Below are 22,545 nucleotides of genomic sequence, written 5' to 3'. Positions count from 1 at the left end.
AGCTACTTCCTGGGGAGGCTTAAAGGTCATCACAGACAGCAACACGCATCACCCCTACAGTCTCAGTTCCGCCACCTACTCTTCCTCTCCCCCGACTGCTTTCAGAGGCCTTGGGCAAACCATTTCTCATCTCTCCACTGATGGAAGATCCTTGGCTTCCCAGCTTCTGGGGAGATCAGATAGCGGTCAGCTGGGTGCACCCCCAAGTAGCTCATTCAGAGGCACGCAACACCTGTGTGTGTAGAAGAGGTGCAGGGTTCTAATGCCCCTGCTCCTCCAAGGCATTGAATCCCCCTCTTGAGCCCACTCACAAAGGAAAGAGCACAGTCCCATGGTGGGCTGAATATCTGGAGGTCTGGAACAGTGGATTCAATTTTCCTGACATCCCGTCAGGGAGGGACCCTCTGAGTACGTTGTTTCTCATGGAGGTCAGTACAGATGCTAATGAACACAACGGGCATGCATGTTCGCATCTAAAGGTGACAGTCATGGGGAATGCAGCCACCCACCCAGAGTCACAGGACTTGCTCCCCACTTCACACAGCCTGACTCATCCTTCCGTCCCCAGTGCCAGCATAGCATTGGCATAAAGAGTAATGCACCCATGAAGAGCAGTCTTCTGGGAGCTAACTGCGCATTTAAAGAACTTCAAGTCATAGAGCAGAGTCTTCTGGAGAAAACCAGCAAATGAAAGGAAATCGCTAACATTTGCCTTGGGGAGTAGAACACAGCCTTTTTCCTCAGAGAAGAAATTGGATGCCTGGGCTTAGTGAATTTTCAAATGGACCAAAGAGCAAACTAGCAGGAGGGAGTAGCTATCCATGTTACTGTTCACAGGGGTAATAATAGTTACTTTTTATTGAAAACCTTCTGTGAGATTTTCAACCTCAAGGGCACAGCCATGGAAGGATGGGCTCAACCAGGTGATGTAGCGAAAGCTGGAGGCAACTTGGCTCCACTGGGAGCTCTCAGACTTTAAAATTAGGCAGTAGCCAGAATCAGAAACCAAAGAAACGGGGGGAGGGAGCATCAAGAAAATCAGATGAACCCTGGTTCCAAATGTAACTCCCAAGCATTTCTTTATGAACATGGCCTGATTCATGGAGAACCTCAGGTGGCCAACTGGGCAGCGTTGCAGGACTGTCCCCGTGACTGGGTAGGCAGCAGGAAGATTAAAGCCAATTTCTATCTGCCTCCACGTCCATATGCCTGGAAGTGTTATAGCCAATCTTTTTGCACTGTTTTCAAGTTCATAGTTACCAACTTGAACTTTAAACTTGTTTAGTCCACAAAGTAGATTTATTATTGGGGCAACACTGTCCTGTGTAACTCAGTATCCCCTGAGATGTCACCATATCATGCCAGGGTAAAATAACGGATGTCCATTTATTTTATAAAATCCCAGAGGTAGCAAAAAACAAAAGCAAAAAACTATGTATTCTATATACTGTTTAATAAGGCAACGAAGTATATACTATTCTTATTGTTCATGAGACATAGCTAAACCAAAAAAGTATTGGTGCTGAAAAGAGTAAGTTCCGATTCTGGAGCTTTCCTATGTGCAGCTGATTCGAATGCACTGACATTTCATCTCGTGGCCTTGCCCCTGGTCACATGCTCCGGAAGAGCAACCCAGCCTCTCAGTCCATGTCCTCAGGGAATCGACGTGCCTCGGTGGGGCCCGCCGCTCCTTCAGTCTCGTGGCCTGTGGGACAACAGATGTTCTGCAGGACTTCTGAAACGTAGCCCTGTGCCCATCCTCTGTCCCACTCACCATCCACAAAACAGCAGGAAAAGGGGATCTAAGTACATCACAGACAATGAAGTGAGGGGTCAGGGTGGAAGGGACAGCAGAGAAAGGTCCTAATACGTGTGTTCCAGACCAGGAATTAAAAATTAGGAGAATGAGGGGCACCTGGCTGGCTTGGTTGATGGAGCATGAGACTCGATCTTGGGGTTGTGAGTTCGAGCCCCACGTTGGGTGTAGAGATTACTTAAAAATAAAACCTTTAAAAAAAAAATCAGGAGAATGAGTAATTTGTTGAGGACTTAATATGTGTCAGGCCCCAGGCTAAGAACTTCAATATCCTTTGTGTCCTTCCATCTTCACAACAGCCCTGTGAGGAAGATCCCTGTTGTGGAGATGTTATTATGGGGCTAATAATGGGTCTGTCATACGGGGCTAATAATGGGTCTGTCAATATCTCCATTTCACAGATGAGGGACCTGGGGCCCAGAAAGGTAACTTTCCCAAGGCTATTCAGCTGACAACTAGCGGAGCCAGGATTCAAACCCAGGATGGTCTTGTCTCCAGTGCCCTTGAGCCCTGACCCTTAGCAGAGACAGTGATGGGTAAGTTGGAAGCACACTGTGCTCCTGACAACTGAGGAGGACTGACACATCAAACAAATGAGCAGCACATCAGCACCCCGACAAGCCTGCTTCAGAATCATGCTCTCAGGAGGCTGGGTATTTATCCCTGGAATGTGCCTGGGCTCAGACCCCTGTGGAACTGTCCCCTTTGCTCATTATCACCTGGGGTCCAAATGTCAGGCTCGGGATCTCCCAACACTCTGCTCAGTAGCTCCGATGAGTATTCCCCAGCCGGGCCACTCTCCTCCTTCCCCAGACTTGGCCCTGAGTTATTCTACTTGTCTCCAATCGCCCCCCAAAGGATGAAGATGTGCCATGACCCTGGACACATAAGGAAATGCATCAGGGGCGCTCTCTGAGGGCAGGTCCCTCGAGGAAAGCGGGCCCTGGTCACCAGAGTGAGATTTCCTCCCAGCAGGGGAATGGCTTTGAAGAACCACAGCACACACTTGCATGAGTCAAACTGGGTCTTTTTGATGCCTATAATGCCACACTTCCCATGCTCTCTCTACACCCCACCGCTGCACCCAGCTTGCCCCTCAGCTGGCAGCAGGCAGCCACAAGGATTAAATGAGGGCCGGCATGGGCCAGCTCCTGTGCCATCTTCCATTGCCCTCAGGCCACCTATTCTTACTCAGCTGGATTCAGATCTTGAGGAGACTGTGAACATAGCAAACATTTAGGTAAATATATTGATTAAAACCCAAACATTTGTGCACAAGTGTGTTGTTACCATTTCAGATCTACATGCAGCCTTCTCCCAGGAATCCCACCCTCACATCCTTTGCTTTTTCCCAGGATACTCACCCCCTGGCCCCTCCCACCTCACCTCAAGCTCAGATCACGGATACCCAACTCGGCAGCAGGAGCATCATAGGCCAGGCCTAGTTCTACTTGTGGAGTGGGGTAAGTCACATGCACTCTGGACCCCTTGGGTTTCTCACCCAGATTTGGAGGTGGAGATGACCTAGCACACTTTTCCCAAAATGTGGGGGCTGAGGGATACAAGAGTCACAGCAGGCTCAGGGCCCTTTTGTATAATGTTCCACTGCCCAGCAGCCCCACCAAGGGCCTGGCGTGGGGTGTGTGAAGCACAGAGGAAGTGAGGAAGTGACCTCTGGCCTCTAAGTGGCTTTGAAGCAGGGTTCTAGAAAGCTAGTTACACTTTCCCAGTGGTTTCCACAAGAAAATGCAAAGTAACTTTGCAATGAAAATATGACTCCAAAGTAAGAATGCAGGAAAAAAAAAAAAAAAAGGTAATGAAGTATTAAAAAGCAACATCATTACTCTGTGAAAACACAAAACAGATCAGGACTGCTACTAAAGTTATATAATGGCCCCTCTTTTTCAAATAGGACCTTCTTAGATTGAAGACTCAGTTACCACATAGTTATTATCAACCCCCGCCAAATACTCACTGCAGATTTAATAAAGAACCAAAACGGCCTTGATGACTTACCCAGAGAGGCTTCTAGAACTTCGTCTGAAAACTTAAACGTGGGGAAGAGCAATGCCAGTTCCCGGCTGGCGGCGTCTCTGTCCTGGCTTCCATGGACTGCGTTAAAGGGCATTTCTGTGCCGAACTGAGCACGGAGACTGCGAACATAGGTAAAATGCACAAGAAACAATCGTTTCATTTGCAAAGAAACATTTTGCTCTCCGGCAACATGGGCACCAGCAACCAGTTAGCACCCCGCGTTTCTGTGAAATGGCTTTCTCTCCGTTGGAAATGCCAAGAACAACAAGGACAGTAGCTGACATCTATTCCATCGTGATGTTGGGTGTTCTGGGCAGGTTGCCAGGTACTTCACATACATGATCCCGTTTCATTTGCACCACAGCTCTGTGAAGGACACTCTGTCATGATTCTCAGTTTAAATACGCACGAGTCACGGCGCAAGCTCGGGAGCTCCCATTCTGTTGCTATCACTACCAGGGACTAGCACCCTGCCAGGAGCTCGAGGGTGTGCATCATTAATTCCTCAATAACAGCATAAGATAATACTAATATTGCCAGGGCTTCCTTTGTGTTAAGCACTGTTCCAAGTGTTTCATATGTATATATACATATATACACATACATACGTAAGTACATATGTTCATTTAATCCTCACATCAATGTCTGAGGCATTGTAGTACCCATTTTTCAGATGAAGACACTGAGGCACAGAGAGATTAATGCATGGCCCTAGGAAGTGCTCTTAACAACACTCAGTGGCATCCCAGGATAGGTGTCATAACCCCATTTTACAGATAAGAGAACTGAGGCTCAGAGAAAGGACTTATCTGAGTATGTGGTTAGCTAGGATCTGAACCCTAGGCTGTCTTACTAGTCCCACGTATGAATGTTCTGGCCCCCTACAACTGCAGGGTACAACTGCAGTTACTTAGTCTCTTGCTCATTTCTTTCCTGGTGGCTGGGGCTCTCTCAGCTTCAAAGGCAAGACACAGTGAATTTGGCATTGGCGATGCCAGGCTAAATACAGGGCCAAGGCAGCCTAGTGCAGAGTGCAGAACCAGGTGCTCAGACTCTAGGGGGCCTCAGAACACCCTGGGTGGGGAGGAGAGTGGAGAGAGTTGAGTCTACAATGCAGATCCCTAGGCCCTGCCCAGAGTCTCTGACTTGGCAGACTTTACCGGGGCCCTGCAATCCATATTTCCTGGATGAGTGTTGCATGTGTTTTCTGGGACCACACTATGGAACCCTCTTAACTGTAGGACTGGATCAGAGGGTGAAGATAGCAGGGCCTCCTCAAATAGATAACAAAGAGGTCAGAGTCTCTCCAAATATACATAAAAGGGGGATTTGGGGCTGAATATAGAGCAGGGCTCTTGGCTTCCTAGGTTTTGAGATAAATGAAAAGAACACAGCTGGTAACATCACCTGTCAGGCTGCTCCCTCCTTGCCACATCAGGGTCACAGGGCCCCATGAGCGTTCGCCAGGCAGCGGTCACGTCCTCCGTGCCCTCAGGCCTGGTGAGGATCAGGAGGTGGCTCGGTCCACTGCACATGTGATGTACCAGCTTCTCAAATGCCTCCTAGCACAGGGAGAGGAAACGGTGACCCAGGGCAGGGGTCCTGGGGCCTATAGTGGGTCAGCGGGCCCATCCCACCCTCAGGAAGGGAGGGGCTCAGTGAGCAGCCTTGCCACAGGCCAGCATGCCCATGGAGGGCCCAGGGAGGGGTGGTGGTGATGACCAGCCACACGCAGAGAACCCAGATAAAGGCAAAGGCAGGAAAATGAGGCTTTGAATTGACTTGTTTGGGGTTGGGTGAGAGACTATAACAAGTTAGGTAGGGACGTGTGTGGAAACCATGTGGATGCTGGGTAACCATGGGGTGCGATGTAGCTAAGACTTATTTTTTGCAAGGCCTTGCAACCCTTCCTGCTGCCTCAAGTAGCAGTACTCTGGTTTTCCTTTGGGGAGTAGCCCTTCCCCATTTCACTTGGCCTAGTCTGGCTGACAACCATGATGCCCCTCCATCCCCTCCAACCCCACCAAACACACACACCTCACCTGAGAGGTGGGGCTATGACCAAGCTAGGTCCACTAGGCCTCCATCCCAAGTAGGGGAGTCAGAAGCAGAAGCACGTGGAAAGTGGTTGAATCTGAGCTGTCCAACAGCAGCACCTAAAGTGACTGTTCATGGGATTCTGCTCCTAAGGTCCCTACAACTGTCTTGGTTCTTTTTTTTTTTTTTTTAAGATTTTATTTATTTGACAGAGACACAGCAAGAGAGGGAACATAAGCAGGGGGAGTAGGAGAGGGAGAAGCAGGCTTCCCACGGAGCAGGGAGCCCGATGTGGGGCTCGATCCCAGGACCCTGGGATCATGACCTGAGCCGAAGGCAGACGCTTAACGACTGAGCCACCCAGGCACCCCAACTGTTTTGGTTCTTCTCCCCAACACCTTCTTGTTCAACTCCTTCAACTATCTTCTTCAGTTCTGGGAGCTATGGAGTATCCTTCCAATAAATTCTTTATGTGATTACTTAAGTTAGAATCAAAATCTCTTCTTGCAACCAAAGAACTTTTTACTTGATACACACTATAATCATTATTCTGAGAGCAAATTCACGGCCTTCTTGCTGTTCATGTTCTTGTTCTTCGTAATACTCGATTTTCTCCCAAACTAACATCAATCTATAAACATAATGTTGGAGAAAGAGAAAGAAATGAGAGTGTGTCGGACATGTGGAAGCAGATGAGCTGACCTCCCCAGCTTTGTGTTGATAGAAAAGTTGCATTTCTGCCTCTGTCATGGTTCTCTCTTCATTTGCTAAAATGTCAAAACCGGCTTCATGGATCTGTAAAATATACATATGTTGTGAAAGGGTAAATCAAGCCCAAATCCACATTCAAATGTGCTGAAAAGTAAAAGATAATGGGAAAGATAACATTAAAAGCAGCGAAGACCCTCATCCTCATCGTATCTGTCCCAAACGGATTTAAAATGTTTCGTTGACTTAACTAGAATTTTGGTTGGAGCTCCTCAGAAGCCTCCTTTTCCCACTAGCACACTGTTGTTTGATGCCCCGCCCCTGCTTTTCCAGCAGAGGAGACATGAGGGCAGTCTGTCCGGGAAGCGTTGTCTCTCTTACCTTCATAATAATCTCATCAGTCTTTCCGTGGACCACTGCGTCTGGCTTAATGATGGCCAAGGTGCAGGTCTTCCCTGATGAAGCTGGGGTAGGGGTGGGGAGGGAGAGCAGGGAGGAGATCAGAGACTACTCAGGAGCAGAGCTCCAGCAACAACTAGAAGAGTCAGCTTGGAGCTGGGGAGAGCTGGAACAGAGGCAACACGGGCCTGGCCTCTCTCGTGCCTTCCTGTCACCTCCCCTGACTCCGAGCCTCTAGCTGCTGTCTACTCTGTTCTCTTACTCCACTGGCTCCTTCGCCAGAGCTTCTTTTTAACTTTTCTGGCATATGGGCAGTAATGACTGCCCCAGGCCCTGAGTCTGTATGACTTTTCAGCACCAGCACGTTCTCCTGAGAGAAGATCAGACTGGCCAGTTCGTTGTGTGGAGCCAAGGTACCAGTCAAAGCTCCCTGAACAGTGTCCTGATGGCTGTCCTTTGGTCAGTGCCCATAGGTCCAATCAGCTCTGGTGACGCGGGAGGTGGCACGTGATTGTAGTCCCTGCTCAGGCCTGTAGGGGGCGCGGTGTCCAGTCCATAAGCCCAGCCCTACTGTACTCCTGTTTGTATCAGCTTGGCCTTGGTGAGCTTCCTACACTCTCCACAGACTCTGTACCCCCCATAGCCTATTTTCTGTTTTCAACCTTTACATCAGTTGTGTGGCAATGAAACATGACAACATCTGCGTTTGAGGAGAACTTCCTACTCTGAAAATCTCAAAAACTTGTGTACTGCAAAAATGTGAATCATTTTAAGCAACAAATCTATCCATTTTTCTTATTTCTAATGTCCCATGAATCCTTAGTCTTTAAGGGACTCTTAAAATGAATCCCTTATACGTTGACCCATTAATGAGAACCCCTAGAGGCGCGGGGTGAGAAGAGAAGAGGCCAGATCAGGGCCCAGAGAATTCCAGCTTGAAAGGGGAGGAAATGAGAAAAGGCCAATGAAGGGGAGGCTGTGGAGAGGCCAGAGACGTAGAAGGAAAACGAGAAAGGTCATGACATCTCAGAAACCAAAAGAGACGAGGGTTTGGAGAAGGAAGGCACCGTCAACATCATCCAAGTCCTCAGAGGCTGTAGGATATGACTGGACACTGTGTGTTGGATTTGGCCACCAAGGTCAGTGGTGCCCCATGAGCACCAGGGAGCAGGTCGGGCAGGAGCCGAAGGTGAGGGGTGCCCAAGGAGTATGGGAGCTCAGGAAGTTCAGGCATGGAGGGAAGGAAGGCTAAGGGCAAGGGCAGGCTTTTAGGTTATTTTCTAGGTGGAGAGACTTGATTTGAGAGGAGATAATGAAGGAGGGAAGAGGAGATCATCCAAAAAAGGAGGTAACAAATGTTTCCTGCAGAGGACAGAACACTGATTTTTTCACACGTGAAGTGTTTTTGCTCTCTGAACTGTGCCTCTTTCCTTGTTAGAATCCAAACTCAAACAGTCCTCATTATCCCCCCACGAATAAACAGCCTCTCTGCTTCACACAATAATAAAAATCTTCCTTCTCCTTCCAACTCGGTTCCTGAACTTAATGCTGGTTTCCCCTAGAGTCTCAGTTACTGTCACAAGCCACCTTCTAACTTCTGGCTTCCCTGCTGTCAGGTCAAGTTGTTCTTCCCATAGTAGAGGTTCAGGAAGAACTATGACGCCCAGGACTCCTGACTTTTGGACGCTTCAGAAAAAGGTGAAAAAAAGAAATGAGCTCTTTAGCTCAAATGAAGACTAAGGAAACATCAGCATCATTACTTGAAATTCTACCTTCCTTTTTATTAAGTGGGGCTTTTCCTAATGTGGGGTAATAGCCCTGAAAGTCATACTTGTGATACTTGAGCATGATCAGAAAGCTGCAAAAAGTACCTACAATGTCAAGAAAGGGCAGAAGGGAGATTGGGCACAGTATGTTTGAAGTCCGGTGACTGGAAACCGAATGTTTCACGGTTAATCTTCCCAGAGTTCAGATTGCCCAAATCACTGATGACTCATATGCTTTGCCTTTTTGTCTTGCTTACTGGTTCTATACTCACCCACGTCCACATCTTCACCATTGTCCTTGTCATGGGAGAGGCATCCATCTTCATCAGACAGAGCCTCGTCTCTAATCTAGAGCAACACATGGGTCATGAACAGAAAGTAGTTAGCTAATTAAAATTACCACAAAGACCTCCAGCAACCGACAGAAGCCAAAAAAAAAAAAAAAAAAGCAAAGGCCTGAAATGCAGAGCCAAGAAAAGGGGGTCAAGAGCATCAGCCTTGGAAACTTTACAAGATCCTTTTTAGCAGCCGGATGACGGTGGAGGTGAGGGTGTTCGAAGACAAGGAAATCCATGCTGACTTTAAGGTTTAGATTCGGCCCATTTCCACAAACATCAAGTAGAAAAGATGAAGTAGGGAGTTGGCCAGAAGACAAAGGAAGAAGTGACATACAAGGAGATACTTATCAACTGGCTCCCCCGGGCAACGTTAGTCGTGAAGACAGACATCATCTCCCCCTGGAGGGGGCACAAGCAGGTGTGATTTTCGGAGAAAAATATGGATTCTAAGCCATTCTATAAAAACAGGGCTTCACTATTTGGAAGTGAATATGAAAACTTGAACAATGAATACTGAACAACGTAAGGCTCATTGGACAGAAGCTCAAAGCACCAGGCAATGCCTCTCTCTATCTGAGGTGGTGTCAGTGTTCAATGGCAGCCAAATTTTTGTGAGAAACTTGTAGTCGATGCTGTCATAGAAATAATTTATCAAAATCACAAGCCATGCTGATCCTATTGCTCGTGTGAATGACAGGGCTTAATTTCTAAATTAAACGATCCCTCGGGGATCACAAGTAAAACTTTCAGGTATGGGAGGCGAGGGCAGATCACCCGGAGAGAGCTCACGGTGAGGCTGACTTCTACCCACTACTCTACTCCATAACTTTATCTTCATTTCTGAACATATTGTCAGGGTTCCAGAAACCCCTATTAAGAATTGAAGCAGGGGATGAACGGGAAACGGGTAAGAGAAGTTCAAGTGCTCTGGATGAAGGGGGCGACTTTTTAAAATGAGTTTTTAAAATGCATGTATGGGACGCCTGGGTGGCTCAGCTGGTTAAGCATCAGCCTTTGGCTCAGGTCATGATCCCAGGGTCCTGGGATCAAGCCCCGCATCGGGCTCCCTGCTCAGAGGGAAGCCTGCTTCTCCCTCTCCCACTCCCCCTGCTTGTGTTCCCTCTCTCACTGTCTCTCTCTCTGTCAAATAAATAAAATCCAAAATAAAATGCATGTATGTCCTAGTGGGCACTGCCTCCCCGAGCCCTCGGGTGGGCATTTAATGGCACTTGCCACTGAGCGCTCCAGGAAGATTGGTGGGACCGGGAGACACCGAGCTCGGCGCTGGTGGAAGCACTCCTTACCACTTTTCGCTTGCGGCCTTCGGCCAGCACCTTCTTCTCAGCCTCCAGCTGCTCTCGGATGGTTTTCTGCAGCAGCGGGGCGTTGGCTCCTCTCACCACTGCCACCAGTTCTCCCCCCTAGAACACAGAACACACGCGCTACCCAAACCGCTTGAACTCTTCTTCACAGATCTTCATCTCTTTGAAGGGCCAGCGAGTGTCCAAGAGCTTTGCTTAGGCGTGTGCCCAAGGCCAAGGCCGCCATCCACTGCTCTGCCTTCTACCCCATGCCTCTCCTTTCAGAGCTGCCTCCAGGGAAACAGGGAGTTAGTTAAGGGAGGAGCAGGGCAACGAAGTTGTGGGTGACTAAGGGTGGCCTAGACATGGCTCGTCCACTTGACAAATACCTATTGAGCGCTTACTCTGCCAAGCCCCAAGACAGAGGCAAAGAATATGAACAGTCACCATGAAAAGCCAGAGTTGCCTGCTTCAGGGAACGGGAAGCCAAGTGGGGAGAGAGGTGGTCATATCAAAGAAACAATTACAATAGAGTAAGATCATCACTTTAAGAGGGGGAACATACAGGATGCTTGGCATTCAGGGCAAGAATGGATTCCCAGTTCCGTCCGGGGGGGTCAGAGGAGACTTCATTCACAGTGGAGGTGGTGTTTGGGGCCACTGAGTCTCGGCTTTAACCTTCCCAGCAGTCAGTCTCTGCCTATTACTCACAGAAGCTGGTGGAGAGTGGGCCCTCCCCCGTTCCCACCCCGCCCCACAGGGGGCCCACCACAGGGTGAGAGGCTGTGATGGAGCCCGCCGCCTTGGCACCTGCTCCCACACAGTCCAGTGTGATTTATGCCTTCATCACTACAGGCTCAAGCAAGCGAACCCCTGTGGCAGCGATCGCATTTCTGCGCCTGTGGCCCACTGTCACTTTGGCTCCTTCCCACTTCTCCCTCCATCCTCACCCATGTTTCAGCATCTAACTCCAGTCTTCTGTCAAGAATCAACACCCAAGGGGCGCCTGGGTGGCTCAGTCATTAAGCGTCTGCCTTCGGCTCAGGTCATGATCCTGGGGTCCTGGGATCGAGCCCCGCATCGGGCTCCCTGCTCTGCGGGAAGCCTGCTTCTCCCTCTGCCACTCCCCCTGCTTGTGTTCCCTCTCTCGCTGTGTCTCTCTCTTCAAATAAATAAATAAAATGTTTAAAAAAAAAAAAAAAAAGAACACCCAAATAATGTTTGCCATAGGCTTCCAATCCGTGATACTTGTAGTGCCGTGGGCAGGAATCTGCAGGTTTCCGAAGTGAACAACCCTGGCCTGGCTGTCAGGAGAGGTGGGCGGGTAGGTCTCAGTTTCCCCTGACTGGATGAGGACGGGCTGCAGTCAGGAATAGCGTATCTGTCACAAGCCTTTGGAGCCTGGCAGGTGACCTAAGCTAGGAAGCCAGGTGTGAGGCAGTGGGCCCGGAGGGGCATGGGGCCAGAGCGTGGATGTCACACCCCAAGACATCCAAACTATCTTTCAAAACACGGAACTACTTGGTTTTCCTCAACAGTCCCTTTCATTTCTGAATTTCTGTAAACATATCTTCACATCCTACGATTAAATAAAAGTGAACGCAGAGCTTGTTTACCCCATTAGAGTATGTGTGCTGAAAGCTTCCCTCTACAGAGCGGAGGATAGAAATCTTGAAACCTTGTGCTCTGTCCATGAGCCAGAAGGAGCAGACGCTTTTGAGTGACTCCCATTCTTTCCCATGTACAGCCAATCAGCAAGGCTGCTGAGTCCAGAGTGACCCTCGGGAGCTGTGTCATCCCGGGCCTCCCCGCCAGCGAGCCGTGCCACCGTTCGAGGCAGGGACCTGCATTACCAGGACTTAAGTATGCCTCTCCTTACCCCAGATAACAAATGCAGTCAAGGAGGAAACAATCCCTTGTTTGGATCAGTGAAGCCTCTTGGTGACTTTCAGGGAGACGCCTCTAGCGGAACCCTGATGATCTGCAATAGTTCTGGGTCTGGTTCTGCAGATGTACTTACTGCATAAAACAGAAAGTTCGGCTCACACCTCCCTCGGTACTTTTCAAGGACATCAAGACAATCTGCTTCTGCCTAGAGAAAACAAGCTGTCAGGAGGGGCCTGGGGTGCCGGGGACGCAGGGGCATGATGGTGGGCGACCACACAGGACAATACCCACACAGACACACACCGCACATATACACACATAGACCCCATAAACAGCACGCACACACACACGCGCGCACTCACACACACACACCCCCTCTCCACACACAGTTTGCCTTCCGTGTCTGAGAAGCCCTGTGCGGGGGCAGGCATTGCTGCCACACGCCCTCCCCAGAAGGGTCAGAACTGACTCCCCATGAAGAAAGTGCAGAGTCCTTGAGAGGTCAGCGTGGGTGAATTTTCTCCTGTGTTCCGCCTATGAACCTCTAATCCGAGTGTCTCTCGCACACTTCTCTGGAATTTATTCCCATTTCCATACATTCATCCAAGGAAATATTGGCCAGAAATTCCCCATGATGGAGGACAGCATAAAAATCTTGGAACTCTGTGCTCTGAGAGTAAGACTTCAGAGTCCCCAGTGTTCATGAGCCAGAAGGAGCACGCGTGTCAGGTGACGTGCACACCTTCCCTGTGCACAGGGTCAAGAGATGCCGGAGCTCAGAGTGACTGTCGGGGGCTAGGGGTGGGGTAGGAATCTTTTATCTCTAAAGAAACTATAAAGCACCATAACTGATGACCCAAAATTTCACAACCGATGCCTTTTCAATGATCTGGAAAAAAGGCAGCTCATGCTTCCTGTCCCTGATTTTAAATGTTTAATTATTTTACAGTGTCGTGTAACATTCAGCTGAGAGAGGATCTTACTAATGCAAAATGCAGAAGGTCCAGGCCAACCTCCATCCTCATCTTCTGGAAGAGGCTCACCACGGGTTTGCAGGGCCCACACCAGCCTTGATAGACGTCAACAACTGTGTGGAACCAAGAAGCAGGAACATTCAGCGGTCACTAGCACTCACCATGTCAGGCAAAATTTATACCTGCAAACTCTAACTCCTCTCCAGTGCACGTCTGTTTGCAGGGTTATTTAATGGTTCAAGGGATTTATTCTCCCCTTGGAATAGGGTCGAGCATGGAAACACAGCCACCCCTTATTCTTACAACTGCAGGATTCTGAATTCTAAACAGAATGAAATAAGTGTGGTAGAAAACAGTTTTCTTTACGGATCTTTTACCTGCAGTCATTTCAGGCTACGTTCACGGCCAGGCTGGTACAGAGTAGCCCTCAATAAATATTTGAATTGTACTAAAATTATCTATTCTAAAAGAGGTCACGGTAGGCGGCCTGTCAGCACACAATCAACTCTTAGCTGCTTTGATAATAAACACAGTTTTGACATTTTCCCCTGATAGATTAAAAGCCACTTCTTTGGGTAAAGGGGAGTTTTATTTACTTTATAAAATCAACATTGTTCTCCTGAAAAGTGTACCTGATAGAGACCTAGATGGTAACTTGGCTACTTTCTTCTTTGTCAGTCCCAGTCTATGGAGTGTGCCAGGACAGGGCTTGAGGGAACCCTCTCGTCTGATTGCACGAGGCCCCAGGGCCTGTGGGAAAGCGAAGCAAGCTAAGCCAACACATGTGTACCAGATACATGCAGGACGTGTCCAGCCCCATCATGACGACACAGCTAGTGCTAGACTGTGTGAAGTTCAAAGACATGAAGTTCAAAGACGTGAAGTAACTAACCCAAGGTACAAAAGAAAAATTAAATTCTCAAGCAGTAGAATCTAGTTTTAAACCCAGGTTAGTCTGAGTGCATGCTCTTTCAACTACTCCAGGAAAGAAGCAAGATGCATGGATTCAGGAGTGTTGGTTAGTTTCATCAAGCAACATAGTTTTGCAGGGAGAAAGTGAGAACCAAGTTGGGTATGGGAGGGATGAGGAAGCCAGGCACAGGGGGTTAGTGGGGGTGGGAGGGAAGGAAGGGAGGAATCCACAAGACTTTGAAAGGGAAGGGAAAGGGGGGGGCGGGGATGAAAGTCACGTGGGTGTGGAAAGGACTCTACCTTGGAGCCTGGCAGAGGAAAAGAACTGGGTGGTGGCAGGGAGAGATCATTTGCGGGAAAGCTCTGTTCTAGACATGCTGGGTTTCCAGTTCGAGCAAGAGAATCTAATCTAAGGCCAGTGGTTTCAAAGGCAACCAGGTACCTGCAGAGACGGAGACAGATTTGGGCCTCCTGGGCACCCACGTGGAGGACAAAGCTCCGGGTTTCGCTGAGGATAACAGCTTCACACTTGAGGGGCCTGGGGATTTCAATACACCAGGGAGGTGTAATGGGGGAGGAAGGCATTTGGGTCAAGCCAGGAAAAAGTCTTTGAAGACCTCAAGGGCCTGTGTTTGGGCCCACCAAGGAAAGCAGGTTCACACCCCCACTGGGGAAAAAATGGGACCCAATTAGCTACCAATCTCTGCAGGATTTGCACCCATAGTTCAGCTTCCTATCTCCCCTCGTAGTCCCTGGCTCTCTGAGCAGTGGTGGGGCAAGGGTATACTTCACAGGTTATGGGGCAGAGAGCAGGACTGGAGAGGAAGTGTATCAAGAGTTACAAAGGAAAACAGAGAAGACATCGGGGAGGAAAGAAATGGCAGAGAAAATGAAAAGGTGTGTGTGCACGTGTGTGTGTGCACGTTCACACATGGGGAGAGATAAGAGCAGACACAAGCTGGCCGAGCAGGTGTGTTTGTAGGGAGAAGAACTGAGCAGATACAGAGAGAGGAAGGGAGCCCAGAGCTAAGCACAGTCAATGAAACGAGAAAGGAACTGTAGTGGCAGGTGTGGCAGGCAGCCTCTAAGAGACCAGGGGGGAGTCCTGCCTCCTGGGATGTAACCCCGTGCCCTTGAGGGCAGGCCGGACCTAGTGCCTGGCTTCTAACAATGGAGTAGGGCAAAGCAATGGGATGTCACTTTCAGATTCAGCTACAGAAAGACTTTGACTTGCATATGTCTCTCCCTCCCCCTCTGCCCCCTTCCTCTGGGGAAGAAAGTTACTGTGTTGCAAGTAGCTTTATGGAGAAATTGATAGCAAGAACTTGATGTCTCTGTTTAATAGCCAGCAGGGCCCGGAGTCCTGCCAACAGCCTCGTGAATGAAGTTGGAAATGACCTTCTAAGATCTGTCAGAGCCACATGACCGAGCTTAGAAGCAAATTGGACTTTAGTTGAGCTTTGACATTCCCTGTCTTACACCTTAACTGCAGCCTGGTGAGAGACCCCAAACCAGAGACACCCCAAACCAGAGGTGAAGCAACACCTGGATTCCAACCCCACAGAAACTGTGGGATAAGAAATGTTCATTTTTGGGGCGCCTGGGTGGCTCATTTGATTAAGTGTCTGCCTTCGGCTCAGGTCCTGATCTCAGGGTCCTGGCATCGAGCCCTGTGTCGGGCTCCCTGCTCAGCAGGGAGTCTGTTCCTCCCTCTGTACTCTCTCGCTCTCTCAAATATATAAATAAAATCTTTAAAAAAAAATAAATGTTCATTTTTTTAAAAACTACTAAGTAAATTGCAATCGATAACATACAAGAGGATAGGGACGAGGAGGCCCAAGGGACAGTGGCTATGCTGGATCTTAATGACGGTGCAGTTCCTGGTTCCAGCCCCTTGGGATGCCTAGCTCTCCTTCCAGTCCCTGAGTTCCAAGAGATCCCCATATTCCTTCCGGCACATTCCCCTTTATGCCTCAGGTAGTCAGAAGAGGTTTTCATTCCTTCACACCAAACAACCCTTGGGTCGGACAGTCAGCTCTGAGACAAGGGAGCCCTGTTACCCGGCAGTACTGACTGTTTTCCTGAGCTGAACGTACTAACAGATGTGCAAGTTGGATAGATACACACGCACAAAGAAATGACCTGGTTCTTCATTTAGGAAACTCAAGATAGGAAAATGGTGCTCATTGCAGCTTTTCTCTGCCTGGTTCAGTATGCCATGTAGCAACTTTGAAAAGGAGGGATCTAAAAACGTATCTGAGATTACCAGTTAGTCCTTTGGAACTGAGCATTTCCTCCCAAAGCTCCTGGGTGCTGATGTTAACCTAACATCAAAGAAGAACAAAGTCTGTATTACTGAGGGCATGGTTGGGGAAAGGATTTGATGTGTTTGCTCCAGATACCTACCTACCTACCTACCTCTTGCTACCTCCCTTCCCTCCCTCTCTCCCTCTCCCCCGACTTCCCTCCCTCCCCCCCCATTTCCCTCCCTCCCCTCCTCCTCTCTTCCTCACTCTCTGAAATAGGTACAAATACAGCTCAAGCTGTCTTCTTTCCCCAATCTGCCTTTCTCCTCCTGTCTCTTCCTGCCTCCAATCCCCACGAATAACTGCTAACCTAAGAAAATCTCAGTCATTTTTTTAAAATAATTTTTTCTTGTTGCTCGTCCAAAAAAATAATATATAAAATTGTTTTGTGTCCATAAAATGTACATAAATAATATCATACTATAGAGATCTTTTTGCAATTTTTGTTCTCACTCAAATCCAGTTTGACATTTATCTAGATTCATATACAGAGAGGTATTCATTCGTTTTTTATTTTGATCTTTTTACGTATTCTGGAGATATATAATTTATATACAGTGAAATACACAGAACTAAAGTGTTGCAGTTCGCCGAGTTTTCGCAAATGCACACAACCCAGGTCACCACACCCCTATCACAATACAGAACTTTCCCGTCATCCCCGAAAGTTCTTCTGTCTCCTCCCGGTCAGCCCCGCTCCTCACCCCAGGTGAACACTGATCTGCTTTCTGTCACAATAGATGTGTCTTTTCTAAAACTGCCTATAAATGGCATAGTGCAGCACATATTATTTTGTGCTAGCTTCTTCCATCCAGGGTATTTTGGGAGATACATCTGTGTGGTTGTGTGTCAGTAGTTTGTCCAGTTTTATTCCTGAGCATATTTCATTGTATGACTATATCATAATTTGCTTGATAGATATTTGGGTTACTTCTAGTTTGGGGTTATTACAAATAACGACTTATGAACACTCTTTTTTTTTTAAGATTTTATTTATTTGAGAAGAGAGAGAGAGCCTGTGTGAGCAGGGGTAGGGGCAGAGGCAGAGGGAGAAGCAGGTTCCCTGCTGAGGAGGACCCTGGGATCATGACCTGAGCCGAAGGCAGATGCTTAACCAACTGAGCCACCCAGGCGCCCCACTTATGAACATTCTTGTTAAATCTTGTTGTGCTCACGTTTTCATTTGTCTTCAGTAAGTAAATACTCTAGGAGTGGCATTGCTGGGACATAGGGTAAATGTTATGTTCAGTTTAATAAGAAACTGCCCGTGCTTTTCCTAAAGTGATTATACCATTTTAAACTTTCATCAGCAAAGTATAAGAGTCCTGCTTGCTCCACATTCTTACCAAAATATAATGATATTAGTCTTTTAGATTTTAGCCACACTAATGATAATGTAGTGGTATCTCATTGTGGTTGTAATTTCATTTCCCTGATGACTAATGGTGTTAAGCATTATTATTAAATAATGCTTATTATTAAAATTACTAAAAGAGGTATTTATTATTAAAATAATCACTATTTAGGGTGCTTATCAGCCATTTATTTATCTTCTTTGAGAAGTGCCCATTGGTCTGTCCATTTTCTTTACTGGATTGTTGCCCTTTTTATTATTAGATTGTGTGTATATATACGTATATACACAAAGATGCTCTCCCATTTTCTTCTAGAAGCTTTATAATTTAAGCTTTCACATTTAAGTCCATGAGCCATCTGAAATTAATTTTTGCCTGTATTGTGAGGGAAGGATTGAGGTTAGTTTTATTTCCATGTAGAGGTACAGTTTTTTCTGCAAAACTTCTTGAAAAGATTTTTTTTTTCTCTCATTAAATTGCTTTGGCACCTTTGTTGAAACCAGTTGACTACATAAGCATGGGTTTATTTTGGACTCTCTTCTGTGTCATTGACCTATTTTCTATTCTTTTGCCAACACCATATTCTATTAATTACTGTAACTTTATAATAAGTCTTGGAATCAGGCAGTGTGGGGCTTCCATATTTGTTCTTCTTTTTCAAACATGTTTGGCTATTCTTGATCCTTTGCATTTCTATTTTTTTAGAACCAGCTTGTCAATTTCTACAAAAACTCGAGATTTTAATTGGGATTGCATTGAATCTATGGATCAATTTGGAAAAAAACTGAATCTTCACAACATTGAGTCTTCCAGTCCATGAACATTATGTTTCTCATCACTTATTGAATCTTCCTTAATTTTCTTAGCAATGTTTCATACTTTTTGGTGTCTAAGTTTTGCACATCTTTTTTACGTATTTCCAAACATCTACATCAGAAATAATAAGTTGAGTTTATTGCCATTTCTTCACATTTTTCTCTTATCTATAAAGTATTCTGGTTTCCATCATAAATTAAATTTAAGGAGAAATACATATTATGTTATACATAGCACATTATTAATAGTGTACATTTTTGAATAATGTTTTTATTTGGAAACAATTTCAAACTTATAGAAGATTTGCAAGTACAGTATAAAGAACTTCTTGAATTATTTGAAATTATTTAAATTATTAAATAACTTGAATTATTTTGAAATTATTTGGATTTAAATTACTAACTTGATATCCCATTATCTCTGAATACATTATCCTACATACCACAATACAACCATCAAAGTCAGGAAATAAACACTGATATATTATTACTCTGCCATCTTCAGGTCCCATTCAGGTTTTACCAATCATCCCAATAATGTCCTGAATAGCAAAGGATCTCGTCAGAATCATGTACCAGATTAGTCTCTCTCAGTCTGGAATAGTTCTTCAGTCTTTCCTTGATTTTCATGACCTCAGGGTCATTCTTGACGACTATGGGAGGGTTATTCTGTAGAATGTCCCTTGGTTTGGGTGTGTTTGATGTTTCCTGATTAGATTCAGGCTGTGCATCTTTGGATTCGTTGGAATTGGTTTGGGTGGAGTGTCAGAGAAGCAGAAGAGTGTTCTCTCATTGCATCCTATCAGGTGACACGCAATTTCGATCTGCCCCTTATTGTTCATGTTCACTTGGATCACTTGATTAAGGTGCTCTGTCAGTCTCCTGCACTGTGAAATTATTCTCTTTTACTTTGTAATTAGTAAGTTTGGGTGGGGCTAATTTAAAACTATAAAAATTAAAAGACCATGGCAATGATCACTCATTCTTAATACAGGTATGCTAAGGCCTTTGTTCCTTTAAAAGGGCTGGAAACATGTAACATCTGCAATCTTCTACTAAAGATCCATCTTTCTAAAGAGATCATATCTCCATACTTTTTGTTTCTATGAAAAAACAGAAAAAATGGAAGAGTCTTCTTCTTGATGCCTTGAGGGATCTAAGAGAGTTGGACCAACGTCATTCTGGGCTCACAACTGTAGTCCTGAAGAAGGTGACAGATGGTTCATAACAGTCGCTTCCGGTGGCTCATTGGTCCGTCAGTAGCAACTCTCTGTGGTACACCCCTGTCGTGGGATAAGCCTCACCAGCTATGGGGCAGGGACTCCGAACACTTAAAGAATCTCGCTCCTAGGAATGGGCCAGGATCAGGAGAGTATGGAAAATGTCTGGACTTCACTAAGCCCTACATTTGGTCGGGAATGAATGGGGAATGCGTGGCACATTCTGGCCAGATTGTCTCTTGATGTCCTGTGATTTCTGTCTCAGTCACAGAAGAAGCCCGAAATAGTCTTAGTCAAAGAGAGGACAGGGTTCCTGGGCTTGCAAACCCTACAGCACTGCTTTCAAGGAGCTGACCTGGTAGAGAGGCAATGTTCACACAGATGTCTCCATGCACATCCCTCAGCAATCGGGAGTACTTACTTGGAGTACCAAACTGAATTCAGAGCTCTGGGAAATAACATTTTTGTGAAATCACCAAAAAATATTATCCCAAAGGAGATACAAGGCATAGACAGATGAAAAGATAATCATATGGGGCAAAAATCTTAGAGCCACCACAGACAGCAATCAGTCCAGCCTTGAAATCCCTAAAGGAGTCTCATCGCAATAACTCCGCAGGCTATGTATTATCCTTCCTGTTTGCATAAAGGATATGGAGTCTCAGGGAGGTTGAGGAAATCATTCACAAAGCAGTAAGTCCAGGTGTTTAGAATTTATTTACAGACAGAATGAAGACGTATGAAAAGTTTCATAACTCCAGAGTACTAGAGCACCAGTGCTGGAAGGCCCTTAGGGATAGTTCACTCATTCTACAGATGGGCAAGCTATAGCAAGAGAGGTTATGTGATTGATCTCAAGTCTCCGAGTTGACTAAGAGAAGAGTCAAGAACTCTATCAGGTCTTCAGACCTTCAGTCCAAAGCTCTTCCCACCCTCTCCTAGTACATGCTACCCTTACAGTGACATTGCTTTCTCCCCTTTTAAATCATTAGGCTTTGGAAATTCACATGTAAAGTGCTGGTGCCACCAAGGACAATGAAAGAGAAATCAGGTCTCTCAAGACCACTGCCACTCTACTCTGCAGGGGGCGCCTGAGCATGTTTCCAGATGGGCTGAACTGACTATGAGACACTGTAAAGTTTGCTTTAAAATGTGCACAAATTACAGATCATCCAGATGATCTGCTTATGATAAAACACTCCCTCTTGTCTGGGATCAGGAATCAAAGCAGATGGGGGCTTACAGAGTCATTTGTTCCAGGTGCAAATGAAGTAAAGCACTCTATACAACCAATGTGCAGCACGTAAAATATCAAAACATATTTGTTGAATAAGCAAATGATTGCAAAGAGCAGTGGTGGGAGAACTGGGTCTCCAGAGAGCATGTAGTTACGGACGCATGCCCAAACTCAAAAGAACCCTACATCATATTCTCGAAGCAAGCCGCGTTTATATTTCAACAAAAAATATGTCAGTATCGAATTGTACTTGTTCATATTTTCTTGCGCTTTTAGTTTTATTTTAATTCATGTTTGGGTTATGTTTGAATAAGCACTATAAGCATAAAGAGCTTATACCCCATTTTATGTTTGCTTATATTTAAGGGCACAAAAAAAATTGTCACTGGGGGTCGAGATAAGTTTGTTGTTTTTTTTTCCCCTTTAAGATGGAAGGGTACAATATTCAAGTTTGAGAACACTGTCTGTCACGTACTGCTAGCAAATAATACCACTTTTATACATTTCTTTCCACTCCTCAACCCCTACCCCCAACCAAGTGCTGGAAGCAAGAGCCCCTTGAGGCTTACCTGCAGGGCAATTTCCTTCTTCTTGCTTCCCATGGCTCTGCAAAGAAGACAGAAGCCCTGTTACTTCGGGTTCTGACTGTTCCCAACAGCAGCCTGGAGACAAACCGCTGCGAAAACCAGCAAACCCAGAGCCTCCTTCAGACAAAGCCCCCGTCCCTTTAAGGTAAACATAAGTGGCAGCGAAATAAATGCCCCGATGCAAAATGAACACCACGGGGTGGGGGGTGGGAAGCGGAGCCTGCCGCCCGCAGGGTCGTGGCTCGCCAGGCGGTTTTCGGCAAAGCCCCTTCCCAGCATGGAGTGGGGGAGCCCGGCGATGCAGCCCTTCAGGCATCGGAGCGCCTGCCGAGGAATTCGGACAGGAAAAGGCCACAGAACCCTGTTATCCCTACTGTTGCACTATATTCCTGGGAAACCGAGCCACCGCGAACGATCCCTCGACAGCTACACGGTCCTCAAGTTGCCGCGAGTTTCCAACCTAGTCGGCAGAGACCCAGCCACGGTCGTCAGGGCAACACAGCGCGGGCCTCGTCGTCCAGGTAATAAACAAGCGTACACGTAAGCCACGCCCACCGCGGGCCCGCAGAAAGGCGGGAGGGAGTCCCGCCCCCTTGCAAGCCGAATTGTGCTATAGGGACGCTCTCGCTGGCTGATGCGTTTGTCAGTGTAGGGGCATTTGGACTCAGCAAGCAGAGACCCTGTGCACTCAGGTACTGGACAGTTGCCTCCCCGAAGCCCTGCATACCTCCAGCCCAACCAGAGCTGGTGTGCAGCTTTTCTGTTGTTACTTACTGCATGCCAGCCAGGGGTGGCTCCGGGTGTTGAGGGATCTGAAGGGATTCCCTTTAACAAAGAATACACAATTATAAAT

At 46.8% G+C, this 22,545-nt stretch overlaps 1 protein-coding gene across 5 annotated transcripts; it reads right to left on the bottom strand.

Annotated features, from left to right (window-relative positions):
* Positions 1-951: 951 nt before the first annotated feature.
* NME9 (NME/NM23 family member 9) lies at positions 952-22,199 on the bottom strand. Of its 5 annotated transcripts, XM_032408628.1 has the most exons (12): positions 22,067-22,199; positions 21,675-21,711; positions 16,439-16,496; positions 13,270-13,373; positions 12,420-12,491; positions 10,403-10,519; positions 9,033-9,108; positions 6,977-7,059; positions 6,590-6,682; positions 5,258-5,412; positions 3,833-3,969; positions 952-1,705 (listed from the first exon to the last, which is right to left on the bottom strand). In XM_032408628.1, the coding sequence occupies exons 2-12, from the start codon at positions 21,705-21,707 to the stop codon at positions 1,641-1,643; spliced, it is 993 nt and encodes a 330-aa protein (XP_032264519.1). In that variant the 5' UTR covers positions 21,708-21,711; positions 22,067-22,199; the 3' UTR covers positions 952-1,640. The 5 variants fall into 5 exon arrangements, with proteins under 5 accessions (XP_032264519.1, XP_032264515.1, XP_032264518.1 ...); XM_032408624.1 differs by lacking the exons at positions 6,590-6,682; positions 6,977-7,059; positions 9,033-9,108; positions 16,439-16,496; positions 22,067-22,199 and having other exon boundaries at positions 21,675-22,041; XM_032408625.1 differs by lacking the exons at positions 952-1,705; positions 6,590-6,682; positions 6,977-7,059; ... (1 more) ...; positions 16,439-16,496; positions 22,067-22,199 and adding an exon at positions 2,860-3,033 and having other exon boundaries at positions 21,675-22,041.
* Positions 22,200-22,545: the final 346 nt, after the last annotated feature.

This window comes from Phoca vitulina, unplaced genomic scaffold (genome assembly GCF_004348235.1).
Source record: "Phoca vitulina isolate PV1807 unplaced genomic scaffold, GSC_HSeal_1.0 scaffold10, whole genome shotgun sequence".
NCBI classification, from domain to species: Eukaryota; Metazoa; Chordata; class Mammalia; order Carnivora; family Phocidae; genus Phoca; species Phoca vitulina.
This window is presented reverse-complemented; position numbering and strand designations above follow the sequence as displayed.

Excerpts from the sequence above, each read along its gene's own strand:
- NME9 (XM_032408628.1), bottom strand. The coding sequence starts at position 21,707 with ATGGGAAGCAAGAAGAAGGAAATTGCCCTGCAG. Across the intron at positions 16,497-21,674 it reads AGAAGGAAATTGCCCTGCAG|GTTAACATCAGCACCCAGGA; the intron begins GTAAGCCTCAAG and ends CTTTGATGTTAG. Across the intron at positions 3,970-5,257 it reads AGGAGGGAGCAGCCTGACAG|TCTCCGTGCTCAGTTCGGCA; the intron begins GTGATGTTACCA and ends CTATGTTCGCAG.